Source organism: Ciona robusta, chromosome 14, assembly GCF_009617815.1.
Source record: "Ciona robusta chromosome 14, ASM961781v2".
NCBI lineage: Eukaryota > Metazoa > Chordata > Ascidiacea > Phlebobranchia > Cionidae > Ciona > Ciona robusta.
In genome coordinates this window covers 2,836,549-2,864,547 of record NC_143248.1, presented here as the reverse complement: position 1 = coordinate 2,864,547, position 27,999 = coordinate 2,836,549, and the positions used below count along the sequence as shown (strand labels likewise).

General features: G+C 34.9%; 3 protein-coding genes across 7 annotated transcripts; 1 reads left to right on the top strand and 2 right to left on the bottom strand.

The window, feature by feature from the left end:
- Positions 1-12: 12 nt before the first annotated feature.
- Positions 13-10,070, bottom strand: LOC149724962 (ADP-ribosylation factor GTPase-activating protein 3-like). 3 transcript variants are annotated; one of them, XM_089891863.1, is made up of 14 exons: positions 9,903-10,070; positions 9,641-9,759; positions 8,944-9,154; positions 8,331-8,541; positions 7,993-8,118; positions 7,356-7,739; positions 6,420-6,543; positions 5,902-6,061; positions 4,689-4,912; positions 4,052-4,169; positions 3,151-3,189; positions 2,450-2,520; positions 2,210-2,345; positions 13-1,134 (listed from the first exon to the last, which is right to left on the bottom strand). In XM_089891863.1, exons 1-14 carry the CDS (start codon positions 9,969-9,971, stop codon positions 1,123-1,125), a joined length of 2,004 nt encoding a protein of 667 aa, XP_089747989.1. In that variant the 5' UTR covers positions 9,972-10,070; the 3' UTR covers positions 13-1,122. The 3 variants fall into 3 exon arrangements, with proteins under 3 accessions (XP_089747989.1, XP_089747987.1, XP_089747990.1); XM_089891861.1 differs by having other exon boundaries at positions 6,420-6,546; positions 9,903-10,069; XM_089891864.1 differs by lacking the exon at positions 3,151-3,189 and having other exon boundaries at positions 6,420-6,546; positions 9,903-10,068.
- Positions 10,071-11,293: 1,223 nt separating this feature from the next.
- On the bottom strand, positions 11,294-17,974 carry LOC149724961 (hydroxylysine kinase-like). Of its 3 annotated transcripts, none has more exons than XM_089891880.1 (5): positions 17,267-17,974; positions 14,139-14,255; positions 13,641-13,786; positions 12,621-12,792; positions 11,294-12,038 (listed from the first exon to the last, which is right to left on the bottom strand). In XM_089891880.1, the coding sequence occupies exons 2-5, from the start codon at positions 14,233-14,235 to the stop codon at positions 11,623-11,625; spliced, it is 831 nt and encodes a 276-aa protein (XP_089748006.1). In that variant the 5' UTR covers positions 14,236-14,255; positions 17,267-17,974; the 3' UTR covers positions 11,294-11,622. The 3 variants fall into 3 exon arrangements, with proteins under 3 accessions (XP_089748006.1, XP_089748005.1, XP_089748007.1); XM_089891879.1 differs by lacking the exon at positions 17,267-17,974 and adding an exon at positions 14,729-15,035; XM_089891881.1 differs by lacking the exon at positions 17,267-17,974 and adding an exon at positions 14,462-14,606.
- Positions 17,975-18,745: 771 nt separating this feature from the next.
- On the top strand, positions 18,746-27,955 carry LOC149724960 (gamma-aminobutyric acid receptor subunit pi-like). Its single transcript, XM_089891874.1, has 12 exons — positions 18,746-18,960; positions 20,352-20,473; positions 22,497-22,564; positions 22,818-22,901; positions 23,268-23,429; positions 24,077-24,146; positions 24,209-24,364; positions 24,683-24,916; positions 26,093-26,210; positions 26,657-26,753; positions 27,202-27,241; positions 27,466-27,955. The coding sequence occupies exons 1-12, from the start codon at positions 18,896-18,898 to the stop codon at positions 27,735-27,737; spliced, it is 1,488 nt and encodes a 495-aa protein (XP_089748000.1). The 5' UTR covers positions 18,746-18,895; the 3' UTR covers positions 27,738-27,955.
- The last annotated feature ends 44 nt before the right edge of the window (positions 27,956-27,999 follow it).

Here is a 27,999-nt window from a genome sequence, read left to right as displayed (position 1 = left end):
TAATAATGAAACTTATTTGACCTTGATATCTTTATTTCCCCACTTGTACAATAAAACCATTTCAAAACCGATCGGTTTTCCGCGAAATAATACACTAATACGTCAAAAAAGATCAAAATGGCACACCCCATCGTCGCATGTCCTACAATTACGTCTACATTTATACAGGGAAGCACCCACGCATGCTATGTACAGTCGCGAATAAAATATGCAGAGAATTACCAACGAAAAGGCGCCGACCAGGACGGGAAAATAGAACAGTGCGGTCGTCGGTATATTTTTGGCTGTTAGAAATGAAGTACATTACTTGTATTCAGGAAAAAATTCCAAGTGTTCTTATTTTAGTTTGCTTTTTTTGTTGTCAAATTAACATTTTATGTTCCAGCAAAAGTACTTCTTTTTAAGACTGCCAAAACACTGATATTTTCAAAACACATTTTTTCATTATTGGTTAGTTATTGGGGTTGGCAACCCTAAAATGCAGGGGCGGGACAAAAAAACAAACAATTGACTAGCATTGACATAAACAGAGTGGCGATAAAGGATGCTGGCTAAAAATTCTAAAATGGCAACATTTTTCACAATTATCAGTTTTAGCAGGAAATGTTGTTAAAGTTAGAAGTACATATCATAGTAGTATAATATATTAGGGATTTACAATTAAGGTTACTGAGGCTGTTTTAGACAATTAATTTTACCCAAGAAAATTCTATTTTTAGTTAACACACACATCAAAAATTCTTTAAATAAATCGGGGTTTAGGTTTTAACAATAAAAGCACATTTTCATAAGAATCTGTCTGAAAAAATACAGAACTTTTAAAAATGCATCGTATTTCTATGATACCGGAATGCAACATGATTCCAAATGAAACTGTCACCTATATTTCTGTACATTGCACATAATATAACAAGTGCTATTCCCTTACCGATTACATTTTCCGAGAAAAATAAATAAAAACAAGTAAAATCTGACAGGTGAGGAAACGTAAAACAAACTGGTCAGAACCAGTTTTAGCTAGTTTAAACTGGTAGAAACGGCATCAGTAAATAAATATAGCTGTACAGGTGTGGCCATCTGATACTATATGATGATTTTGTTTGCGTTTTGAGCATAATTTGACTATCTGTTAATCTGAAAAATATGAAAACGAATGAAAATTTTTAAATTAGCGTGCCTGCCTGTAACCCAGAGGTAATGGGTTAAAGGCTCAATGCTGCTACCATTGTGGGCGAATGTGTCCTTGGGCAAGACACTTAACGGCAATTGCTCCAACCCAGTGGTCACTAATGGGTTGTCCAAATTATCAGCCATACATAAAAAAATGAAAAAATTTCCCAAAAAATAATCACCCACAAAGTAACATACATGGTAACTCGTAAGGTGTTAAACCCGTGTGATAACGACTGTCATTTTTCGGACAGGCGAGGATAAAGTAAGTTGTATAAAATAAAAAAAAAGTGTCACAGTGTGCCCTACTGGAGGGGTGTGAGACCCCTATTACAGGAGGGCCGGGTATAAATTACTGGGTGAACTTACGGGCCATACGTTTATTTAACATAGGTTTGTATGGACAAATATTAGTTTATTTTTGTCTGAGATCCTATAATATTAAAAGGGGGTTCTCTCCTTGCAGAAATATGAAGTTGGGGCACATAAATTTCTGAATAAAACTACTGTACTGTATAAATGTATTGTTACACCAAATAAATTCAGTGAAAATATGCAACCGGCTATAACTATAACTTTTTTTGCAGCGGTTACACAGTCCTTCCCTACTGGATTTACACCACCACATTTCTGGGTTTGTACGTCCCTAAATAAGACACTTAATAGGAACTGCCCCAACCCAGTTGCCGCTTAAAATTGGTTTATATTGTAACCAATACCAAACCAAAAAAATTCTTAAAAATGTTTAGCAACAAAGTTAGCTAAGTTGCAACTCTAAAAGTGAGCAGTACGTGCAGTGGCGCAGCCAGGGGGTTAGGTGGTCACAAACCGCCCCCTTTTAACCAAAAAAAAAATGAAAAATAAAAATTGAATAAAAAAATTAAAAGAAAATATTAAAAAAAAGCGTTTTTTTGGAAATTTTTTTGATTAAAACCCCCCCTTATTTTTTTCTAACTGCGCCACTGAGTAAGTGTATAAAAAAAACTTTCATATTACACAACTCCACTAAGAATAAACAAGTTACAAAATGTTTACTTACAGGTATAGCATTGTAGACATCATTTGCCATCGAAGACAAACGACCAGCCATGTTACGAACACCCTCCTTTAGTTGCGTCATGTCAGCTGAAAGTACCGACTGTGGACTTGAAGTCAAACGTCGTTGGTTGGAACCGCTAGATGGGGGTAAAGAGCATTTTAGATTGTCATTTGTAGCATGTGTATTTTTCTAATATAATCTGGGTATAACATGGTGCTGTCTTGTTAAAAGGGCACTTACCTGTTTTCATCAAAAAAGTCACTACTACTGATGCTGGATTGGCCTTCAAATTTTGTTAATCGTGCACGAGCCTGTGTGAAAATAAGCTTATAAAATACTCTTGGAAAACATTAAGAAAAAAAATAAAAACAACGTCTAGAACTTATTGTAAGCAGCAGCAGACATTGGGGTGGCTGCCAAGAGGGACACCCCCCGCCCCCCCCCACCCTTCAATATTTTGTTTATTTGAAAATTTTCATTTAACTTTTTTAACCAGTATAGGCCTATTTAACCCGCCACCTTTATGCTACAAGCACCAAAGCTACAACCACTGTACCTTAACCATTGTGCTAAACTGCTACTAAACTAAAGTTACATTTAAATGAAAATTTCTGCCAAAGAACAGCAAATTTTAGGTCAAAAATAGGATTATGCAAAAATTGAAAAATTTGAACCAAAAATGAATTTGTAAAACTTGAATCTAATTAACTGGTTGCGACCAATGTGATCCTGGTAAAATATGAAATCACTGGAAATAAAATAGATTTACAAATGCAATACTCTATCCGGACAACACTGAAAAAAATATTGACCCTGTTTCTAAAATAATAATGAAACAAAATATAAAATTTCCGAAGAAACTGAGAAAAACATTTACACGCATACGCATGCAATGGAACAAATAACAGAGAATTTTTTTTGCACAAGTTGTCACTCTTTACCTGAGGGCGATCACTGCTCCATGACACAGTGTTGTAGTACTTTAAAAGTTAGCAAAACAAAGTTTTTAAAAATATTATACCTTTAAAAATAAAAAATTATATATTAAAGTCTATGACCTGTCTCTAGATTATTTAACTCTGGCAAACATAGATCATAGATGGACATAAACCTACAGAAAACATATAGTTCTATAGAAGTAGATGTTAGACTATTAGAAACTACATTCCTAAAGAGATTTTTTTAGGCAGTAAAAATAGTTTCATTTAAAAATATAAATGCTGAATTAACTAAAAAAACAAAAATATGAAAAATCTAATAATTTTTCGGTCAGTAATACTTTTGTATTATGACCATTTTGTTGCAGCTCTACTGCCCACTAATGGTTACCTCCACTTTCTCAGCCTCGCTACATGTTTGGGGTACCATGAGCCCGGCAACCGTCATTCGGCGCCGGTGTGTGCATTTTGGTCGCGATGTGCTTGTTTGCTCATTAGACTTTTCAATTACATTTTTTACGTTAAAACAATTTAACGTAAAATTTATTCCAAAAAGTTGCAAAATCAAATATTCAAAAGAATCAAAAATTCTATCTTATAGCAGTAGCCAGAAATCCCATAGCCAGGTCTGCCAAGGGACTTTGGATTTAAACAAAACTTGGCCAAATGCCCAAATTTAAAGTTTAAAATAAAAATATTTACAACTTTACAAAAACAAACAAAAAGCTTAATTATTATATTTCTTTAAAGTTAAAATACAGAAACAAAAGCAGTAGATATACAGCTTAAGTTAAGCCTTTTTAAATAAAAGAAATCCTCCAGTGATGCGCTTTAAAATATTATAATCTTTAACCAGTCAAAAAATGGAAACACTTTAAAATTCTGCCAAAAAACAAATACTTACATCACTGTCTGTAGTGCTGCCATGTAACATTTCCGATGATATTGCTTTAGCTCCACGTAACTTCTCTTTCATATCAGCACTCATTTCACTTTCAGGAAACACTGGAGCTTTCCTTGTACTAAAAATAGGGTTTTGGAAAATAAAATATATATATATTTATTTTTCTTTGGAAAAATATTCTTTAGACTTCATGATGTAGAATCTTTTTTTGAAATTCTAGTTAAAATTGCAAAAAAAACAGGAATAAAAAGTAAAAAACTTCCCATAAATAGTGGAGATTTAAACATGGAAAAACATAACCAGCCTCAAACAGATCAGCCAAATGCAATACAATATTCAGAAGGTCTGGCACCATAGTTAGTGGTCTAGGGGCAAAGGGTACCCGAATTAGATGCCGACTGCGAAAACAGGTGTCTGACTGCGCTATCGCAAAAATGAGCACCGGCACATGAAAAACTTAAATGAGTTTTCCGGTTGTTAATGAAATAGGCCAAACCTGGCCTAAATTCCAGGTCCCTGACCAGGACCGCAGCCACAAAGAATAAAATTAAATATAACAATATTCTAACTACAATTGTCAAAAATTGACCAAACTAAACAATATTAGTGGTAAAGATAATGCAGAAAACTTAAATACCTTTGAGTGTAAGACGGCGGTGCAAAATCATTTTGAGATGATTTTTTTCCAAAAGACATTCGATCTACACTACTGCTTTCATAGTCATGGAGGTACGAGGGTGACTTTTTAACAACAACAAAATCATCATTTCCATCGCTATCGCTGTCAAAATCGTCATCCAAGTAGCGATTTTTGCGACGTCCGTTGCGAAAATGTCGATCTTTGCGACCATTTGGGTCAACCTGGGTGTTGGTGCAATGATATGGGTAACTTAATTTGGGGGCTGCATGGGTGATACATTGCACTTATTTTTACAGATCTTAGATCAGGCATGTCGTGCAACCTTTTTCACTGAAGGACCAAATACAAAATTTTGAAAGACAACCGGGGCCACATGATTTTTCGAGAAAAAAAAGAGCATCATAAAACGACTTTCCTATCCTAGACCTATGTATTTAAGAAATAGATTTAATGCAGTCGATTACACACTTGTGTGACAGTTTATTGAAAAAAAACGGAAATAATTGTCCATGAAATGAGCCACACAGCTTTTTCAAAGTGCTAATCGCACATTGCAAAATCAGGCCACTGGTTGCACAGGTCTGGATTAGAGCATATGGCTTTTTATATGCCAGTCAGTGTAGGTAAGTTAACATATTGTGTATAATTAGGTCTTGCACATAAATGCAGGTATCAAAACAAAGTGTCTGGTAAATAAAACTAAACTGAAAGGGGCATACCAACGAAAAGAAATGTGTATATTGATAAAAAGTAATGTTTGTGTTAATTGTGTACATTGATGGAAATTTCTTTGATAAAATTAGAATTCAGTTTAAAACACAAAAAAGTGCCTTCTCCAGTGTAACCTCGCATTTCCCCACAGAAATAAAACTGAACATTAAAGTGACTTTGTTTAGTTGAACACAAAATACTATAAAGTCAATATTTTTTATTTGTTTATATTCATTAATCATTTCATAAGAAGAAACCTGCACTTTACCAATAGAAAAACCCATACATTGTCGCACCTTCTAATTTTTTTTACATTAACAGTTAGATTTTTATGCAATATTTATGCCTTTAAGCATCTCTGTATGGCCATTTTAATTTATAACTTCCTATTGTTAAATTTGTTATCACTATCTAACATCTTTCACACAAAAAAATCAACCTCAAAATTGTTTATGGTATGTAAAACTCTGGATAAAAACAACATAAACAGCATACATACTTGCTCTATGGTTTGTATAGAAGCAGAATGTGATACGTTGGTCCGATTCCCACCACCAGCCATTCCTAACCTCTCACTTACGACACCTTTTTGCCCACTGTGTTTGGTCTTCTTTTCATTTGTAAGAGCAGCAGATAATGTTAGTCTTGAAGAGATAGGCCTGTAGTAAAGTAAGGTATAAATAAGAAAAGGGCATTTTTTAGACTCGTTTGCCAAATTTTTCTTAAAAGTAGTAGCGCAGTGGCAGACTAAAATCGTCTTTTTTAATAGATAGTGCCCAAAATATTGTTGAGCAACTACAGAAGAAGAATAGACAAAGTCAAATTTGATAATGCTCATATGTTTTCCAATAATAAAACTTTCGTAAGTGCAGTAAAACATTTTAAAGCCACCTATTTAAAAAAAAATGTAACTAACTGCTATTGCTTTTTGTAAAGTGTCTTTGCAACCTTAAAAGAACAGATAACGACCTGCATATGTAGAGAATTGTAAAATACATCTAAAATAATGGAACTTACTCCTCTGCAGGAGTCCGGGAGGGAAAGGACTTCGATTCGGCTTCCGTCTTCTTTGCATGGGCTTCCAGATGATCAAAGTTGGTCTTCACTTTTTGTGCTCCGAATCCACCCTTCTTACTTGCTCCTGCTACATGTATTGATAATGTTTATTTCACCCTTGCATGGCAGAGCAACAACATTCGTTATAACCAAGTTTACACATATGTTTTGTCTCAAAAACTTTCATACACAGATTTTTTTAACGAGAGGTTCAATGTAGGCTATGTTGAAAGTAACCGCGGAGTTTAAGCTATTCCTGTGTCTCAGCGTTTCTTAAACTGGGTTAAATTTCTCATATTTGAAAGGTAAATAAGCTACCAAACAAAATTCACATAAAAATTGTACCAATTGTAATACTTGACAAGACATCGAACAACTCGTTGCCAAAAAGCTAGTGCATTTGCCATATTAAATATAACTGATGTAATTGGATGTTTTCGCTTTTTAATTAACTTAAATCATAATACATATTAGGGTAAATCTGATAAGCATCTTTGTTAAAAAAGCATACAAAAAAGTTTAAGAACCGCTTCTGTATCTTGCCTAAAAAGTGTGCCATCAATAGTTTTAGTAATCAGCATCAAACCAGTATTGTCTAGTTACAATGTAAGGCTTACACAGTGCAGACTGCAGGTAACATAAAACAACTAAATATCTTGTTACAAATGAAACAAAAATAACAAAAAACCCTACATTTGCAGGTTGCAGGACATATGGTAGTGTTCTACTTTAGTGAAAAAGCATTGAACCAAAAAGGGCATTAAACTAAATACTTGGTATGCTAAGGTTTCAATTAATTAAACCAACACAAAAGTACGCACACACCCAGCAGCTGGAAAAGCAAATTTTCCCCAAACCCCCAAAAAAGTCTAATTTTTAACCCAAAAGCATATTCACCTTTCTTCTTCTTGGTTATAATACTCGACGACTTTGTGCTAGACAGCGAGCTTAGGGTTGGTGCAGCGAGAATGACTTTAGGTGCCGCCTGGGGCTTTGGAGCCGGTGTTTCTTTCTCTGTCTTTTCTTCACCATCATCCTCTAAATCTGGCCATTCATCTGATGCAGGGGAGCTGCTGTTTTCATTTGGGGGTGTAGCGGGGCCTGGGGAATTCCCATTAGCTTGGGTTAAAGTTGGGGTGGGTTCAGAATTGGTGAAAGATTTGAAAAAGTCATCTTCTTTAGATTTCTTGTCACTTAATGAGGTGGTTTTGGTGTCAGATAGTTTTTGGTCTTCTGTCGTTGGCTGGTTCCATGCCGAAAGAGCTTTATCTATACTAGGCCCTGTTATAGAAATGGTGTTTGTTCAAATATAAATCTCAGTAAATATATATATATAAAAAAGTAATTGAAAATTTATTCAATTAAACAGCATAAAAAACCCTGGAACTATTGTTTTAAATGTTAGTTAAATAAAACAACATATTTGTCTAAAAACTACTAATGCTCTCAGACCACAAAAAAAGCCGACAATACTACAAAACTATTTTTGATTGTACAAATAAAATCAGCAATAAACGCATTGATTGAAACGTACCTCCTGATTTAAGGGTTGTTTTTTTCATTTGTTTGTTAAGTTTTGGTGAAGGAGCCAGTGGTTTCTGTGCAGTAAACTTATCAAAAAATACTTGTTCTTTGCTGGACAGTGAACCAGTTCCATTGGCTGTCAAAGTGAACAAAATGTATAAATAAAATTTTATAAATTTAGATATAAATGTATATACACTTTTTCAATTTTACATCTTTTTTTTCTTAAATTTACACACTTCCTGTGGTCTTTAAACTTTTTAGATTTAGAACAATTACATTTTTATTTTGCTATAACCACTTTCTTTTTCGATATGTTGTAAAAAAATACAGTAATACAGATCCTACCCTGTTCATCTGATTGATCAACTGAAAGAAGAGCAGGTGAAGAGGACACTGTCTTCATTCCCTGGGAAGGGGAGTTTGATCTTTTAGTTGCTTTACTCAGGCTCTGAGCGGGAGTAACTGCTCCTCCAGTATATTTGCTGAAAAAGTCCTCTTCTGCTGTGGAGACTTTCTTTGCAGAAGTATCTTCAATATTAGACGGCAAATGAAGAACCTATGCAACAAAACTTCAAAATTAAAAACTGCCTCAAATAAATCAAATTAAAGCCTATGTATTAAAATGCTTATATACATGTATTTAATATTACACTGTGTAATTTACACACACACAAATATATATATATACTTATTATTTTTTTTACAAATTAATTAGTGAAAGGTAATAACTAATATTACTGTAATATATTTATTTAGTACAATATGGGCGCATTCAAGGAAATAGTGTTTTGGGTTTTATGTCATTAATTTATAACATCTAATATGTTTCAATAAATATGTTTACTTTAAGTTGCATCTTGCTGTGAAAAGATAAATTAGAATTGATTGATTTAAAAACACTTTAATAAAGAAAACATAAAGTAGACCAGAGAACATATCAAAGAAACAAAACACAAACCGATGCGTCATATTTCTTCAGAGCTTCAGCAGACAGACTTTCAATTTTTCCTCTATATAAAACAGCTGCTCTGCTGTTGTATTTAGCCTGTATATCGTCTGATACCACGTTACAACCATGAGAGCGAAAAAATGCTCTTGCTGCCGCATTTCCACCAACTTGCATTGAACGTAGTTGGTCCCACGTCCATTTTTGATCCAACTCAACAGACCTTGGATAGAAAGGAATAAATTACTTTTTTAGGATGAAAACTGGAATACAAGAACTGTATTATAGTGTAATTTAGTTTGTGTATTTACTATTTAGGTTAGTTTTATTGAATGAATAAATGTAACTTATATTACTCTCATATGGAAATGCAACGACAGTGGTCATAAAATGGGTAAGCTGTTTTATACCTTCGGCTTTGTACCCCTTTATGATTTACCACATATGTAACTTTGTTGATGGTTTAGTTTAGGTTTTATTATGTATGGGTGATTTTTCATATAGTAATTTTAACAACAAGCGACCAATAGGTTGCAGTTAAATTAAATAGCCATGTCCAGGAAGAATTTGATCACAATGTTGGCAGCGTCGAGTCTCGAACTTGTCTCTTATCTAGATACAAGTGCTGTAACCACTGTGCCACAATATTAGATAAACTACGCGAACGCCATTGTGAGTTTTGAAATAGAATTTACATTACACAACTAACCTTATGAAAGTTAGATGTACACCAAGAGATCTGTGAACACCTGAGCAGTCAATACATAGAAAAACACCGTAAGTAATGCTGGCCCAGGTTGGATTCTTCGCTGCGCAGTCAAAACACGTCTACAATGATAAATCAATTAAATTAAAATAAAAAGGTAAAGTTTTCTGTATTTATATTGATTTAACAAAAATTAACTTTATTAAAAAACAGATTAGAAACAATTAAAGCTTAAAGTTGTAGTAGCCCCATGACTCTCATGTACCTTATTTGTTTTCACGGAACGAAGTCGTTTAAAAATTGCTTTTATATCTTCCGTTGAAGGAATCTTCATATTTAAGTCTTTGAAGTGAACAGGAAGTTTAGATGTTATTATGAAGCTAATTAATTGACAATCCTAGACTTCTAAAACGCAAGAAAAAGTAAACCGGTGTTAAGTAGCCGACTGAATGTAATTTCCAAAGAATAATGGTTCTATTTTGTTTTTAGTGAAACTTAGAGCGATGTTTTTAAAATGAAAACTCATTATATACTAGTTATGGCAGACCAACAAACTTAATTATTTGAGATTGAGTGTAATTTATTTTAGCAACACGAGATAAACCCGAACCTTTTTACAGCAGGCTATAATATAACAACAGACGATGTATACTCGTTATTCAGGCATATGAACGTATATTTTTAGAAACTTCATCTTTTTGTCTGCCTATTCAACTTATATACACATACGGTTGATTAAAACAAGCTTAGTGGCATAAGCTTAATTATTTACGTTAAAAAAATAAGAAAAATAGAAAACAGCTGGCACTTCACAAAATATTATCACGCACGAGTAGTTTTGTTACGTTGGCTTGTGTAATAGTGTTTCTATTCGAACAAAACAGATCACTCTTTTCATATTCACACATAAAAAAGTATTTAAATGGGAATTTTATTAGTAAGAATATTTAAAACACGAAACAACGTTTAAAAAACGCGTAAAAACGCTCGAGTAAAAAAATTGCGGGTGCGATAGTACATTAGATCCGAAAAAGTGTCAAACTTTGACGGTTCCTGTAGTGTCTAAAGAACGAAAGAAAATTCTATTTTCCGATTTGATATATTGAATGCTTCTTTTTTTTAACCTTCTTCTAGTAGGTTGGGGGAAGATGGGACACGTATATATTCTATTGTCTCTTCTCATTTAGTAGTAACAAAAATATTCAAAGAATTATAAAACCATATCCTTGCGACTCCCACAGGCCGTTGTTAATTGTTTGAAACACGATTAGGATATTTGGAGATTATGTGCTAAAGGTGTCCCATCTTCCCCCACCGTACTATACAATAATAAAATGTGGACTTTATTTTGTTTTAGTTTTTCTACATACCAGATTACGCACACGCGGCACGTTTTCAAACTTAATTTTCAGGAAAATCGACCTTTTTTTCTAAAGAAAACAAGATTTGAACAATTTAATATCAAAAAAGGTTAAAATGTTACCAATGGAAAAAAGTGCTAACTTAGCACTGTATGCTGCGATGTTTAATCAAAAATTTAGTAGGGCGAGGAAAGATGGCCCAACTTTTTGTTCCATTTTCTCGTCCCATTTTGTAGTAAAAAAGAACAATCAAAGAATAAAATATCCTTACGACTTATTTGAAACCCGAACAGAATAATTGGATATTATATATATTTTAAGATGTCCCATCTTCTCCCACCCAGCTACTTATATAGTAGAATGGGGGAATATGGGACACCTTTTCACTCTCTATTTTCCCGTTTCATTTGGTAGTAAACAAAGAAGGTTCAAAAGAATTATAAAACCGCATCCTCATGACCACCATACGCCGTTGTTAACAAAAATCGCTTCGTCGGGTGGGGACTTCCCCCACCCCACCGTATACAAATTTTGGTCTACATACAAATTTTAAAACTTATAAAATTGATAATTAATCCCACACCATAAGTGATGGATACTAATACATAGTACTTGTCGACAATGTTAGATAACGCTTTGATCGTCTTTCTTACGATTTACCCGTCTCTCGAGCAAAACATGAAGGAGTTGTGGGCATTTGCCAGCTTGTGAAAATAGATATTCTACGTTATGAGGCTGAATGGTAGCCTGGTAAGTTGCCATTAGAAATGAAGACGCCAGTCGTGCACAAATCGCGATACTGAGAAATCTCCGTTCTGTAAAATTTAACGGAAAAATTTGCTCATAGCTGCGAATTACAAGTTGTGCCAACAAAATGGGGTCTCCCTGGTATTGTACTGCAGTTGTCATTATATAAGCCACGCAGGCCGAGAGCTCAAAGACGATGTAACTCTTGCAGATCAATTCAAAGTCAATCACGCCATATCTCTCGTCTTCACCAAGTATTATATTCGACGTACTCAAATCACAATGAATAAAACCTGGAGATATTAAAATATACTGTGTACCGAAAAATCATACAATAGATAGTAGGGTGGGGGAAGGTGGAACCATTTTACTATTCTTTTTTTCGTCCCATTTAGTAGTAAACAAAGCAATTAAAGATTTAATAAACTGCATCCTCAAGACTCTAATAGAACGCTCTAAATTGTTTAAAAACGTGATCACGATATTGGGATACTATATGCTAACGGTGTCCCGTTTTCTTCCACTTTACTACACATATTGTATAGGGCGGGGTAATCTTACAAACCTCTACAGTCTACAGTATGAAATATACAGCCCTTAGAGGCTTTGATATACCTTCCTAATTAAAAGCTGCATATTTTGTTCATGTGCATTTTTCCTTTTTTCTCACACAATTAAAACTAAAACTATAAAAAAATCTCATTTGTTGCTCGCTTTATTGAGCTAATAGAATACTGTAGATTGATACCGCAACTATTGATCAATAAATGGGTACTTTTAAAAGAATAATTAAAAAGAACTATATTTTTCTTAATGTTTCATTTTGCCCCAATGTACTCTATGCCATAACACTAAGAACTTTTAATTATGTTTACCCTTTCGTAGATTCTTTTTAGCATTTTGAAAATTTTCGTCAAACAGTTTAAAGCAGTCCTTAATAATTCCAGCCATAACTTTATCTTGAACAAAACGCTCGTATTTTTGGAAATTCATAAAATTCTGAGGATGCCAGATCACATTCGGAATATCCAGGTCGCTTGTAAATGTCTGGAAAAAAAAACAGAAAATCCCATTTGAATGTTTTATTAAATATTAATTAATGCAAGCTACACCACGACGTATAGGCAACCTAAAAGAGCGTTTAATTCAAATTGTTTTCACACTAGCGCACGGGTTCACACTAACGCTGATGGCTGGCGATTCGAGAGAGTCTGGCGATTTTCTGACGTCACTTCCGCCATCACTAGCGATACGAGCAACAGAAAATCGATTAGAAACAGTTTCTGCTCTGCCAATGATAGCTAGCGATGAACAGTTTAATTTGGGGCGAAAAGTAACCGTTTTCGCGTCAACTATTTCGCTGCAAATTAAACAGTTGAGATAATTTTCGAGTAAATATGAATGTAATAATGAATATATTTTGTTGCAGGAATACTATATTGTAAATTTAGCGTAATAATATTAAAAACATCAACGTTCGTTAGTTGTTTTGCGACTATTGTTAGGAGCATTTTTAACAATTACTTTGTAGAATGATGAAATAAAACCAAACTATATGGAATATAGAGGCAGATATAACATTAGCCAAATCCTTGTTAAATTCGGCATCTGCGTTAAAAACTTTAAAATCCAATGCCTGCTAAACGAAATTATATTCTTTCCTGGGTATTTTCGTCTACTTTAATCGCATATTTACGTTAAAACTATTAATTTATTTTACAACTTCCCGCCAAACAGAACAGGATACCAGGTGATTTTACATTTGTGTGTAAATGCTTTGTCGGCAGACATATCGGCCGACAATCGCTCTCTTCCATCGGCAGCGCTTTTACCGCCCGTAGTGTGAACCCGCCTTATACTTAATTGGGTTTGTATAAACAACTAATCAGCCCTGCCTGTAATGCCATTGTTACTTTCGCGCACAGTTGGCCAACGTTGACAGCCATATGCTCCATAGATTTCGGTGTCCAGAAAGTGTCCGCAACAGTTTTGCCAGGCACAAAAGTGTAAAGCTCCAAAAACCTCTTTCCAACAGGATCATCTACAATAAAATATCACGGATTGACATTTGGTAAAAGTGAATCAGGGTCAGTGTAAGATAAAAACACCGGAGCTTAGCAATAGCGTGTATATAGTAGGGTGGGGGAAGATGGGACACCTGTTCATTCTACTTTCTCTTTCAATTAGGTAGTAAGCAAAAAACATTCATTATGAAACTATATGTTCACAACTCCCATGCACCGTTGTTAGTTGTTTAGAACACGATTTGGATATTATGTGCTAAAGGTGTCCCATCTTCCCCCACCCTACTATATCATATACAGGTGATCAAATTTGGGAACACATTTATTAGGACTTTGTTGATTGATTTCACAACAACTTTTACCACTTACCAAACTTGAAAGAGCTGTCGTATTTTCCGTGGCGGTTTTGAATTGGTTCTGGGGCTAGAACACCATAGCACCGCAAATGAATCATTGCTTTCCGCATAACATCCGAAGTTGGACTCTCTGTTAGTAAAAAAATATAAAATCCTTGAAGGACAAATGTCACACTTTGTAGTTGATTTACAAATAGTCCATCCTGGGCTTAATTTAAGTTTTCGCGACGCCAACGGTGCAAATATGGAAGAAGATAAATCGAAAACGGTCAATGGAAAGTGTAAATTTAATTCCTAGTACTATCCATAAACCGATGTTAAAATTTGGCTACTTACTGTCCCCCTATAAATGACTCATTGGTTTTTCAGTGTCCGAGCAGACAACTCTTTCCACAGAAAAACAACCAGATATGCCACATAGTTTGGTGAACTATGCCAGCAGAGCTATAAAGCTATTTTTAAGCTATATGCCATAAATAATAATGTAAATTATATTGAACAAATAGAACCAAAAACAAAATTATGTTGTAAAATAGTGTCCATTTTTGCGGCGAAGCGTGACTGCATCGAACTGTGCCATAAATTCCAAAAACAACAAATTACCAGGGTCGTGTAAAGGCCTTTTTACTTTTAACATTAATTCTCTTTGACTTGAAACTTCTTTTGCATAAAAATTAAAATCTTCGTATCCGTCAAGAGACTTGATTGTTTCGACCTCGAACCCAAACTGTTCTTTCAATGCACATACGATTGCATCGTCAGACAAAGACATATTAATTACAACAGGTAATATTTCACTGTAATCAAATACACAAACGCTGCTATATAAAAATGTTCCATGAGTTAGGCTAATACTGCAATCCGTCCAAATACCCCAAGCACTGCTGACTGCTCGTATAATTTCTAACAACTACTGGTGCGCGACGACCGCCCCAGGTAAAATAGTAGGGATGCATTTTATTTGTTAAAAGCGTTGAAGCGGCAATTTAACATTGGCATTATGTAATATACACCAACCATATAAAAAATGACGGTTTTGGTAAAAAAATATAAATAACACTTTCTGCTTGATGGCTCTTTATTGCGTTTAACATAGAAGATCTAATAAAACAATTTTGTAACATTTAAGGGAACTTTTACCGCGCGGCGGGTGCTCTAATTCGTCATATTACTACAATTTGGGAGAAACGTCACCTGCAGAAATAAAGCAACCTTCAAGGTGAATATTATATAGCAGGGTTGGAATAAGATGGGACGCTTTAACGCGGGTTCGTGAGGTAATTGCATATAAAACACCGGTGTAATATTAAAATGTTTTCATCAAATATTCGTTGGAGTTGGCTTTAAAAATAATCGTGAACTACTATAACAAACGTTGTGTGTTTATAAAATGATGTATTTATCTAATTCCCAATATTAACCCAACAGTTATCAAGTGGACACCCGAAATGGTGATTGAAAAAATGTCCCAACTTGTCTATATATAGCTTTTCAATTTACCCTATCCAACTATACTTGTTACTTGCTGCGGATAAAGCATGCAGGTGTGAATAAGGCATAAAGAGTTCTTTAAATAAGTAATTATGCCCACTCTTGTAATCTATGCACCGTCAAATACGAATCAACAATAAAGATATACTCAGATGCTTTCCGAGTCTTGTTTAACACAGACTTAATAATGGCCGAGTCGTCTTAATAATCGAGACCAGATATTCCAAAACGACAATTGGAATTAGACCTTAGGAGACTAAGAGTGGCGTCCAACCATGGCCTATCTCAATACATTAAATGGACCATGGTCAATCCTTGGGAGACTCGCACGCCGTAACAATTGGTAGTGAAACTACTTCCGAGCGACACCTAGTGAAGGCAAGATTGTCACTTCATAAGCACAACCTAAACAACAAGCCTAAATAATAGGGCTAGAGAAGACTATACTTGGCAAAAACGTGCCTTTCGGCGATACCCATTCAATATATAGACGAACAATTTCATTATATATAACTTTAAACTGACCCATTTTACTCTGTTTATTTTCGAATTGGTAAAACTAAACTGTTGTGTGAATCGGTAAATAACTTCTAGTGCGTTTTAGTACATCTCTTTAAATTGTTGTCAATTAATAAAGAAATGATATAGTGGGGTGGGGAAGATGAGAAATCTTTGCTTTCTATTTTCTCGTCCCGTTTGGTAGAAAACAAACAACGTTCAAACAATTATAAAATTGTATCCTTACGACTCCCATAGACGTTGAAGGTGTCCCGTCTTCCCCACCCTACTATAATACTAATTCTTCGTGGTATCACCAAACAACCGTCAAGTATTTTATTTTTGCAAAACATTTGGCAATATATTTTTGTCCCTTCTTTTTTCACTTTACTGTATTATACCTATTTAGTTTAAAATCATTTTCGTGCACCATTTAAAGAATTAAAGCCATGGTCGATACTTATGTACAACAGACAACGTGAAACGCAATGATTGCGCAAGTGAAAAGCACAAATGAAAAACTCATTATTTTATGAGGTTGGCTCTACGGTAATGGACTTTTTAAATTTTCTGACATGTAAAAAAAGATAAATGTAGCAGCCTATTATAGATTTATTGATGTTGTTATAGAAAGTTGGGTTGCAAAATGCTGGATATGATGTATATAGGTTAGTGCGGCCATATGATTTAATGTTGTTTTGAATGAATGAATCGTACTTTATCCTCGCGTGGCCGGAAAACGACAGTCGTTATAACACGTGTGTTCTGGTTCATACACCTCGTGCTATAGCTTAGTTACAATGTATGTTACTTTGTGTTATTTTTTGGAGATTTTTTTGTATGGCTGATAATTTGTACAGCCGATTAGTGACCATTAGGTTGGAGCAGTTGCCGTTAAATGTCTTTGCCCAAGGACACACACGCCCACAATGGTGGGAGCATCGAGCCTTGAACCCACCATCCTCTAGGTTACAGGTAGGCGCGCTAACTACTATGCCACGGGACCTGACAGTTGTCAGGTATACAAAAGAAAAATAATAATGTCTTACAAAATTTGCTACTAATTCATAAACGGGCGCGGGGTAGCCTATATGAATCGGAACTGTGCTAAATAATAAATAAGTTATACGACATTTAGTGAGGGCAACCAACCTCAACCGCTCGAGTTTACTTCTAGACGATAAAAGTGAATGAAAACAAACCATCTCCCCACTTCCATTTACTTTAAACTGGCATTAAAGATTAACCAAAATGCAGAAATCCTGCTGAAGAATAAATTGAATGCAGTTTTTACGTTTTGTTGTACATAATCTTATTACAAATGTTACGTTTTATAGCTGTGGTTTATAGTCGGGGACGCTGCTTTAACGGCCAATCGCGGGGCCTGACTGCTGTAGTCTGTTATGAGCTACACTGAATACGAATCAACTATAGAAATATGTAATTTAATAGAAACTGCATAGAAATGAATAATATTAAAATATACACTAAACTGTTAAACCACATAAACGACAACTCGATAACGCTTTTCTAAACGATTCGATATAGTTCGCTTACAATAATATACCCTTTGCCCAACAAAACAATGCTGCGACCTTTAGCTAAAAAACAGTACTATACGAGAACTGCTTGTTACACCTAAAACTGGAAGGAGAAAAGGCGCGCAATGCGCGGCACGTCACAAGTTGCAATTATTAGACTAACTGCAATGAATGCAATAAAGGAACACGCGGAAACGTTGAAACAGGAACAGGAAACAAGTCGTGCGTAAATAACAGTATCCAGGAATGCAAAATACCAGGTCAAATAATGATAAGGAAAACACAAAAGAACACAAATAGTAAGAAGAATCACCACTGGGCTGGAGAAATTGTCGTAGCGATTGGGCTTAAAAGCTGGAGCCAAGGGTGCTAACTACTGCGCCATGGCGTCAGGACATATAGTATAGGGTGGGGGAAGATGGGACACCTTCAGCACATAATATCTAAATACTTTTGTTGTGTTTTAAAAAATTAACAACGGTCTATTGGAGTCTTTTGGTTACAGTGTTATAATTTTTGAAAGTTTACTACCAAACGGGACGAGAAAATAGAACGAAAAGGTGTCCCATCTTTCCCCATTCTACTATATATTGAATTTATAGTTCGGTAGCAAACCTTCAGCGTCAGCGTACTGAATGTTTATTAAGCTATTACCCCTAAAACTGCAAAATATATACCAATAAAAGGAAAAACTATACATTCTATATTACTCAAATCGGGTATTCTTACGTGACATCTCTGTTTGACGATCTTAGTTCAGTAGCTGTACACACTAACTTATAAAACGAGTTTCGAAGTCATAACCTTACCGTTACAACTCATGGCCTACTTAATGTATTGAGTATAAGCCATGTAAAACTGAATGAATAAAAGCAATATAATAAACAAATAGTTGACGTTAGTTCGTTGTAACAATGAACTAACGAAGAATAAGATTTAGTTTGACCATCAACATCTATACCAAAAGTCAAAACATACTAATATATAAAGGCTTGCAACTATTGCGTATCGATTCTGTTCCGGTGGTCTGCGCAATGCCAGGCGTGGGTAAAAGGACATGCAGCTTGCGAGTGCAGTCCATTCCAACTCGACCGCGCTTGTGAATGAAGGTATAAGAGAGAACAATAAAAATAGCATTAGCCTGCGGGACCTGGTATCGTTTGGGATTCTACGATAGCAGATTCTGTTTTATCTCATGTTCTTGTTTGATTAGAATCAATTATTAGAGAAGTTTGTTACTATGCAGTTAGTTTTGCAAATTTTCGTGTTGTCTTGGCTGCTTATAAATACAACTGAATCTGGAAGGTAAGTTTTATGTCTTATTAGTGTTTTTAACTTCTTGTAATTTGATTTTAACGTTAACAAAACTTATATGTTCAGTTAGTTGCTGATGTATAATGATAATACTATGGTATATGGTTTAAATAGCATACATAAGTTGTAATTAAAAACACTATAGACCAAAAACAAAAAAAGCCGTTTAAGCTTTCGATTACTGTTTCATTATCTTTAACTTTAGTTTTAACAAGTTCGATGCATTTGCAGTCCTGGTTTATTTTTCATACTAAAACTTTATACGAATTAAAGTGGTTAGTTTAAACACCTCGCCCAGGTGTGCTAGTAAGAACCAACTATCTCCTGAAGAACATATTAGCGTGAATATTTGATGTTTAAAGTATAGCAAGACGTGCGCACTGTTAATCAATCTGAACTTTTACAACTGTAATATTTTAATATCAGAAGAGAACGGAAACAGACTTGATGCTTTACGTGAAGCGCACTTTTATAAAAATGAGACATTAAGTATAATGAAAAAAGGAAAGTGTATTACGTTGGGGAAGATGGGACACTGAATTACATATTGCCAAATATTCCTAAATCAGAACAGATGGTTGTTTTTGGTTGATACCAAGAATTAGTATTATCATTCCTTTCTTAAGTGACAATAAATTAAAAAAATATAACAAAACACACGAGGAATTATTAGCAATCCACACAACAGGTGAAATTTTACAAATTCGAAAAACACAAGATAAGACGGGACAGTTTAAAATCATTGTTAATTTTGACTAATAGGTGTATTTATTATCAGGAATACACGTAAATAACACGAAATAATACTGTACGCTTTGAAAATCAAGTTTAAACATTCTTTTCCTTGCCCTACTGTTATAGTTTTTAACATTCAAAAAAAAGTTTCGTCTGACAATTAAAGAAGTCTGGTCTGAAAATGAAAATAAATGCCCGTCTGATAAAGTGTCCCATCTCCCCCACCCTACCATATATATAATTAAAAACAAATACTTTTGAACTCAGCGGCATATGCTATATATAGTAGGGTGGGGAAAGATGGGACACCTTTAGCACATAATATCCAAATATCCTGATCGTGTTTTAAACAATCAACAATGGTCTATAAGAGTCGTGAGGATATAGTTTTATAAATCTTTGAATGTGTCTTGTTTACTATTAAATGGGATGAAAAACTAGAGTCAAAAGGTGTCCCATCTTCCCCCACCCTATACTGTATGGCATACAAATTTCCGTATAGATTTTAGGCTAACAACTCCCACGCTATTCATGCAGCATTTCAAGCTTATACCGCTTTACAAGCAATCGATAAGACTCTAATCTGAGTTCTCGGTTCGTTAAGCAACCTAATCACTGCTAAATTTAAACAACATCGTATTCTCCAGGGGCGGCCCACAGTCAAGATACTGGAGAAATCCGCTCAGAAATCTTAAGTACGGTGCAGTCGTTGAAACAATGTTGGATCCAGACCGATATCACAAATACATCAGACCAGGCATTGATACAGGTAAAAGCCAAATATATATATATCGGCAAGCATATTTTATTAAGTCTTGATGTGTGAAATAGCAACACTTTGTAAATTTTCTTATGAAAGCGTTATAACACACATTTTTTCCAATAATACACAATTTCTTGGAACAATAGGTGAAATGCCCATTTAGAGATTATATATCACGTTAATTCCCTTCTGTTCGCTATGCTGTTAAACTAATATGATCCTTGCTGTTGTAAGCGAAGAAACAACAAAATATAATGTTATTTTAACTATATATAACAAATCGACTTAATACTTAAAACTGCACCATAAAAAATCGCGCATGACTTTAGTTGACCTCTATTTATATTGATTTTAGATTTCAATTTGTATTTAATTGCCTATATACAGCAAAAGGTATAAATGCTTTTAGTCTCTTTAAAGACACGACTTAAGTATAGAGGCTTAAAAGCGGCGTTGTAATTAGAAAGGGATTGTCCAAACAATCCACCGTGTACACTTTGGGTCGTACAAGAAAGATATATTAAATATAACTACGCATGTTTTTTGAAAGAATGTATAATTAGTTTATACAATAAGGTCGAAAGTAAACATTTATAAACTTTTTTAAATATTTAGTTCTGTGGGGTAAGATGGGACACCTTTCGCACATAATATCCAAATATTCTGATCGTGTTTTAACAATTAACAACAGTCTATGGCAGTCGTCAGGATACGGTTTTATAATTCTTTAAATGTTCTTTGTTTACTACTAAATGGGACGAAAAATATAGAATAAAAAGGTGTCCCGTCTCCCCCATTCAACTTTATATCCAAAACACTTTGTACGGATTTATTGCGAGTGAAATTAAAGTCAAAAGCCATACACCGCAGGGATAGATCAATATGGAATCAGTGAAGATTTCGTGTATGCCTGTCATATAACTGACTACATTGTCTGTCTTATGATTTATTCCGCATGAATAATTAACAACCAGTGCCGATGTCGGTAAATTATCCGTTCCATCAATACAGAACTTTTCTTAAAACAAAGCCAATTATAATTCCTATTATGCGAAACCAATACTGAATATGTTGATTAGAATTGTTCGATAGACGATAATTAGACACATAGAGAATTGTAATCGATTCGTTTGCTAGAAAATAATAACTTTTGGGGGTTATACGAGCCGTAGGCTATGAATGAATGAATGTGACTTAATGTATTCTCGTGTGCCTGGAAAACGACAGTCATTATTACATGGGTGTTCTGTTTCACACACATCGTACCAACTTACGAGTTACTAAGTATGTTACTTTGTGGCCGGGTGATTTTTTGGATTTTTTTATTATTCCCATGTATGGATGATAATTTAGACAACCTTTAGTGACCATTGAGTTGAAGCAATTGCCGTCAAACTGTCTTGCCCAAGAACACACAAGTGACTTTGAAATGCAAACTTTAAAAGCATTTACACTGCAATAGTTTTCGAACTTTTTTGCTTGCGGTACATTAAAAATATTTGCCGTTTTATCCCCGCACTAACGATGTAACATGTTAATAACGAAGTTTCAGTATTTCTTAGTATTTATTTATAATCGTTCTTATGGTTTGAATTTTGAGTTTGGTAAAAATTTCTGCTTTATTTAAATACGACGGGAAGTTTACTAAAACAAATGAAACCGGAACATAAAAAAATCACAGATGAAAAACAGTAGGGTGGGCGAAGATGCGGGACACATTTAAACAGAACATTCAAATATACTGATCGTATTTTAAACAAGTAACAATGGTATATGAGAGACATGAAGATATAGTTTTATATTTCTTTGAATGTTTTGTCACTAGCTACTAAATGGGTCGAGAAAATTGAATAAAAATGCGTCCCATCTTCCCCACCCTACTATACAACCCACAAGAAACCACTGGTTTGAAGCATTTGTCGATTGTTGTTTTGCCCAAAAACAGTTACGCCCACAATAATGAAAGTGTCGCGCCTTAAACCCTTTATTATAAGTAAATACAACTGATAAAAACTGTGTGTTTTTACAGGGAAACCTATTGTGGTTAACGTATCGCTTTCAGTTACTGGTTTGGACAGAATATCAGACGCCGACATGGTAAGTTTTGGAAAACACAAACTTTTTATAACTTGTACACGAATAATAATAAACGTAAGCTCTATACAACAGAGTGATTTTTAATTGACCTAGATTATGTGGCCTACTGCCTCATCATAAAGCTAAAGCAAACCATGAAATCGTTAACTGCACGTTGTTACTTGATCGCAAATCTCAGGGCGGCTGGTGTCTCGCACTAATTGCATTCTGTGTAATCAATATGTCGGTTGATAATTGAAATGATTCCACGCAGGAGTACACCGTAACATTTACATTACACCAACTCTGGAAGGACACTCGCCTAGACGGAACAAAAAGCGCACGCGGATATTCCCAGGTGAAAGAAAACGAAATAATTTTATTAATGTGAATCCCAGCGGAAGACCCGACAGAAATTGTCATTAATTTAGAAACAACTGTTTTTCTGGTCTACTAGCTTTTTTTGCCTATTTGTGTTCATATTATTAACGTTCATTTTCGTAATCTTGGATACATAGTAGGTCAGTGGGATACCGTTAGTACATAATACTTTATTTTCTAATCGTGTTTTTAACAATTACCAATGCTCTTTTTTCGTCGTGGGAATTCATATTTATATTTCAATAAATACTGTTTGTTTACCATTAAATGGGACAATAGTGGATGGAATTTGAACTTGCTATATCGCTTAATTTGAAGTTTTAACCGGTTTACACTTGCGCAGATTTTGACAATGGATGGGTCCCTCGGTAATAGAATTTGGGTCCCAGATACTTATATAGTGAATTCACACACCTCTTTCATTCATGACGTAACAACAAGGAATGGACTGATCCGGTTATATCCGGACGGAACCGTTCTATACGTGCTCCGAATTACGAGTACGGTACGTGGCAACAAATAGGGTACACTATCAGTAGTTGTTTTTTTATTTTAAAATATGTCGAATTTTAATAATCCTTTTCTGTCGCCGTTGAAAACATTACTGAAAGCATTAGGTTGTATGTGGTAACCTCCGTGGAAGCATTAGTGGTACAGCGGTACACCTTGTGCTTTGCATGCAGTGTATGATGGATTTTATGATGCTTTTATTTCGCATAGATCCTGTGCATTTTTAAATACTTAAAACAACTATATTCCTTAAAGGGGTATATTTAGTCAATGCAGACAGAAAAATAGGTTGCGATGCATATTAAACCCGTATTGCATTATATAGTAGGGTAGGGGGAGATGGGACACCTTTATCACATACAATTTAAATATCCTGATCCTGTTTTTGACAATTAACAAAGATCTATGGAAGCCGTAAAGTTATGGTTTTATAATTCTTTGAATGTTGTATGTTTACTACCAAATGTGACCAGTAAATAGAATAAAAAGGTGTCCCATCTTCCCCCACCCTACTATATTTAATTTTCATTATTTTCTGAATTTACTTATAGATTCAGTAACTATATGATCTTAACAAACTTGTACCTGGTTTAAGATACTGCACTTCTGCTAAATTAATTATAAATTCGCTTCCATGTTTAGGTATCTTGTACTATGAAGTTACACAAGTACCCGATGGACGAACAAGCATGTAAACTTGCACTTGAAAGCTGTAAGCAATTTGGCTTAAATTTAATATAGACACATTTGACTATTGAATCATACTTTTAACAGGGTCTTTTACCGAACAGGACTTAATTTATAAATGGGACAAAGAGGAGAGCTGTGGCTCCCCCAGCGGATCTGTGACGGGAATGGATAATATTGTTTTGCTGCAATTCAACTTGACAAAATGTTCAGTATACAGAGAGTTGCATAGTGCAGCACTAGGTCAGTCGGTTTGCTATAATTAATCGCGAATATACGAAACACAGGCCTTAAAAATCAATGTCTAAGCCAGTGGTAATGGACTGTTCGGATTGACTGTAATTAAAAACATAGACGTTGTAAAATATTGGCGACTTCGCAGCTTAGGTGACTCGGTGATTAAACGTATCCTCATGACTTCCATTAACCTTTGTTAACTATTCAAAACACGATCAAGATATTTGGATATTATGTGCTAAAGATGTCCCATATTACCCCACAGTACTATATCCAAATGGATGTCGGCTTTTCCCGTATTTTCCAATACTACTTCGTTTTCAGGCAATTACTCTCAACTGATCCTTGAATTTCGACTCAAGCGGAACATGCTATTCTTTCTAATGCAGACCTATCTGCCATCTGTTTTACTGGTCATTCTATCATGGGTGTCGTTTTGGATTAATATGAATTCAGTACCAGCCCGGGTCGGCCTGGGGGCAACCACAGTACTTTCAATGACCACTCTTATGATTGGGGTTTATAACAGTGGGCCCAAATCCACCTCTTACATAAAAGGTAGGTTAATTGCACAGTAGCGAATTTACAGCGTCGTGACAAAGTGGTTAGCGCGCCTGCCTGTATAACACAGGGCGGTAATGGATTCAAGGCTCGTCGCTGCTACCATTCAGGACGTATAAGTGTTCTTGGACAAGACACTTAACGGCGATTGCTCCAACCCAGTGGTCACTAATGGGTTGTCCAAATTATCCGCCATTGACAAAATTAAAAAAGTCTCAAAAAATAATCACCAAAAAAGTTACATACATGGAAACTCGTAAGCTGGCACGAGGTGTATGGAACAGAACACTCATGTTAAACGACTGCCGTTTTCCTGTAACGTAAAAGATAAAGTAAGTTACATTTATTCAATTTGAACTATTTTTGGTGACAAAAGCATTCAATGCACTTTTCTTATCTTAACTTTGCCTAAAAATATGATATGGAATTTTGAAAAAAAAACAGCACAAACTTTAATTATGGTAACCTGTTTGTGTAGTAATTAAACCCTATTTTTTTAAAACGTGTAAGATGGATACGATTATGGCAGATATATCATATCTAATATTTATTTATCGTGTTTTTAACAATTAACAGCGCTATTTTATAGTCGTGAGGATAAGTTTATATAATTCTATAAATGTTCTATGTTTACTACCAAATGGGACGATAAAATAGAGTGTAAACATGTCCCATCTTTTCCCCACTGTACCATATAGTGTATATCTTTACGAATATTTAAATAAAGAAAACATTAAAGCTTTTATCGTTTTATATCATGCGCAAAACAGTCTGATGTACACGTAACATTCCCAATACTGCCTGTGCATAATATAACGAGCAGCCCATTAGTACCACCGCTGTATTGGAGCAAATCCAAAAAAACGTCTTGGTCGGGCAGGTATTTCTAGCACTTATACTGGAAAACATATTAATCAATTAAACGGAAAACGAATCCCATTTTTAAAGCAAAGATTCTTCTTAAAGTGATATTCAATATATTCATTTAATTTTACTTTGAACAGGAACCAACTGACAGGTCTACTATACCGCAAGCATAAGACGTGACATGCGGGAATAAATTTAATGCATTAGCGTATGCGATAAACCAAATCCTATATTCATATCTCGTGTTTCGGGTTTTAAAACCCTTTCATTGCTGTTGAGTAAACCAATGTGTTTATTGATCCACAGCTATCGACTTCTACGTTTGCGTTTGCTATGGCTTCATTTTCGCTGCACTAATGGAGTATGCTGGAGCGCACTTCACTGTACGACGCTACGCTACCAAAGCGAACAAACTATTGGACGGGTGAGTCAATTGATCAACAGCAAACACGGGACCGATATCCAGCGGAGAGATATTTTAGGTTTTGGCTAAAGGCAAAAATGTCATTAAAAAACAAAAATGGCGTTGAAACCATACAACGGAACACAACTGTTCGATTAAAACACAAAAGCTTGTAATAAAATAAAAACACGATAATAACGGACAAAAACAGAATCTGTTGGTGTTCTAATCGCTTAATACATTTTTGCGTGTTTAATACATGCTTTTGAAATGTTCTTAATTAATAAAGGTATGCTAGTACTAATTCATGGAATCACTTAAAAACCTTTTTTATAGTTTGATTTAATTGTGTAATATTGCTTAAGTGTTCCATCACACCCACCCTACTATATATTTAATATTAAAATCTCTGGGAATAAATCGTGGAATATTGTTACACTATTTTTTGATTATTCTTTATATGAAAGAAAACACAACGACTGTAAAAACAAACCTAAAAACGGAGGGCATGTTGAAATCGACATAGAAGAAGAAGCAGTGTTTTCCTATCCCGTCAATGATCAGGTATGACATCATTGCGGAAATAGGGTATGACGTCACAAATCATTTGACGTCATAATATGTTTAAATTTGTAAGCCACGATTCTGGAATATCGTGTCTCCTAGGTATTTATGGTAGTTTTGAATGTTGTAAAAGTCATATTTGGTAGTAAACAAAGAAATTCAACTAATTATAAAACCGTATTCTTACGACTCCAGTAGACCGTTAATGGTTTAAAACACGATCAGGTTATTTAGGTATTCCGCGCTAAAGGTTTCCCATCTTGCCCCACCCTACTATATGGTTAAGTAACATAATTCGTAACTCGTAAGCTGTGGTGTATGAAACAGAACACCCGTGTTTAACTACGGTCGTTTTCCGGACACGCGAGGGTAAAATATACGTTTGTTCATTTATTTATTACACGTAATTCAGCGAATTGTTAAGAATTTATTGTTAATTTCGTTTTAGAGAGAATGCGAACCGAAGTGGCAAACTTCTAGTAATACAAGTAAGTGTGTTTTTAGATATTATTCGACAGTAAAGTTTTGTCGTATGTGTAAGGTAGGAGCCGTATACGCCAGGCGCAAATGGCAAATTCATGTATATTTGTGCCCGCTGTCACATTACTGCTTACTTCTATTAAACAGATTGCCGTCACTTTGCTCTCTCGGCTGTTATTTTCAAATGAAACTGAGCATATACCACGTATCTTACAAAAGTTAATGTTTTTAGACAAATTACGTGCAGTAAGTTATTCAGAAGAGGATGCTATCAGTAAACGAGGCTTTAGCGATTTCGAACATTCGACTTTCTCGACCAGAAAGCGCAACCCTGGAGCGAAAAACGTGAAGAACGGATGTGTCGTCACAAAGATTAAGACATTACGTCACAGAGTGACACGATTAGAACGAATCGACGAATACTCAAGGATTATTTTTCCCGTAGCTTTTGTCGGTTTTAATGCCGTATATTGGTGGGTGTATCTTACCATGGACGACCAGTGACGTAATGGTCGAAGATCATGATGACGTCATGAAAAGTTTGATGACGTCATAAAATTAAATTTTATGTAGATGAAAGTTTCACAGAGAAACTTATTTATTCTTAAGAACCGCTGTTTTTGTTACTAATGTGGGTTGTACGTGTACTTATATTGCTATACTGTCGAACTTCACTTTCTTTCATACCGCGTTCTGTACAATACAGGTGAACTGTAACATTGTTTGTCGAGCTTTTATATATAGAGTAAGATTTCGTTCTTGTATA

Excerpts from the sequence above, each read along its gene's own strand:
- LOC149724961 (XM_089891879.1), bottom strand. The coding sequence starts at position 14,897 with ATGTCTTTGTCTGACGATGCAATCGTATGTGCATTGAAAGAACAGTTT. Across the intron at positions 14,256-14,728 it reads AAGGCCTTTACACGACCCTG|AGAGTCCAACTTCGGATGTT; the intron begins GTAATTTGTTGT and ends TTTTACTAACAG. Across the intron at positions 13,787-14,138 it reads CGACAGCTCTTTCAAGTTTG|ATGATCCTGTTGGAAAGAGG; the intron begins GTAAGTGGTAAA and ends ATTTTATTGTAG.
- LOC149724960 (XM_089891874.1), top strand. The coding sequence starts at position 18,896 with ATGCAGTTAGTTTTGCAAATTTTCGTGTTGTCTTGGCTGCTTATAAAT. Across the intron at positions 24,365-24,682 it reads GTTGCATAGTGCAGCACTAG|GCAATTACTCTCAACTGATC; the intron begins GTCAGTCGGTTT and ends CTTCGTTTTCAG. Across the intron at positions 26,754-27,201 it reads CCTATCCCGTCAATGATCAG|AGAGAATGCGAACCGAAGTG; the intron begins GTATGACATCAT and ends ATTTCGTTTTAG.
- LOC149724962 (XM_089891861.1), bottom strand. The coding sequence starts at position 9,971 with ATGAAGATTCCTTCAACGGAAGATATAAAAGCAATTTTTAAACGACTT. Across the intron at positions 8,542-8,943 it reads TGAAGAAATATGACGCATCG|GTTCTTCATTTGCCGTCTAA; the intron begins GTTTGTGTTTTG and ends TTTGTTGCATAG. Across the intron at positions 4,913-5,901 it reads CTATACAAACCATAGAGCAA|GTTGACCCAAATGGTCGCAA; the intron begins GTATGTATGCTG and ends ACCAACACCCAG.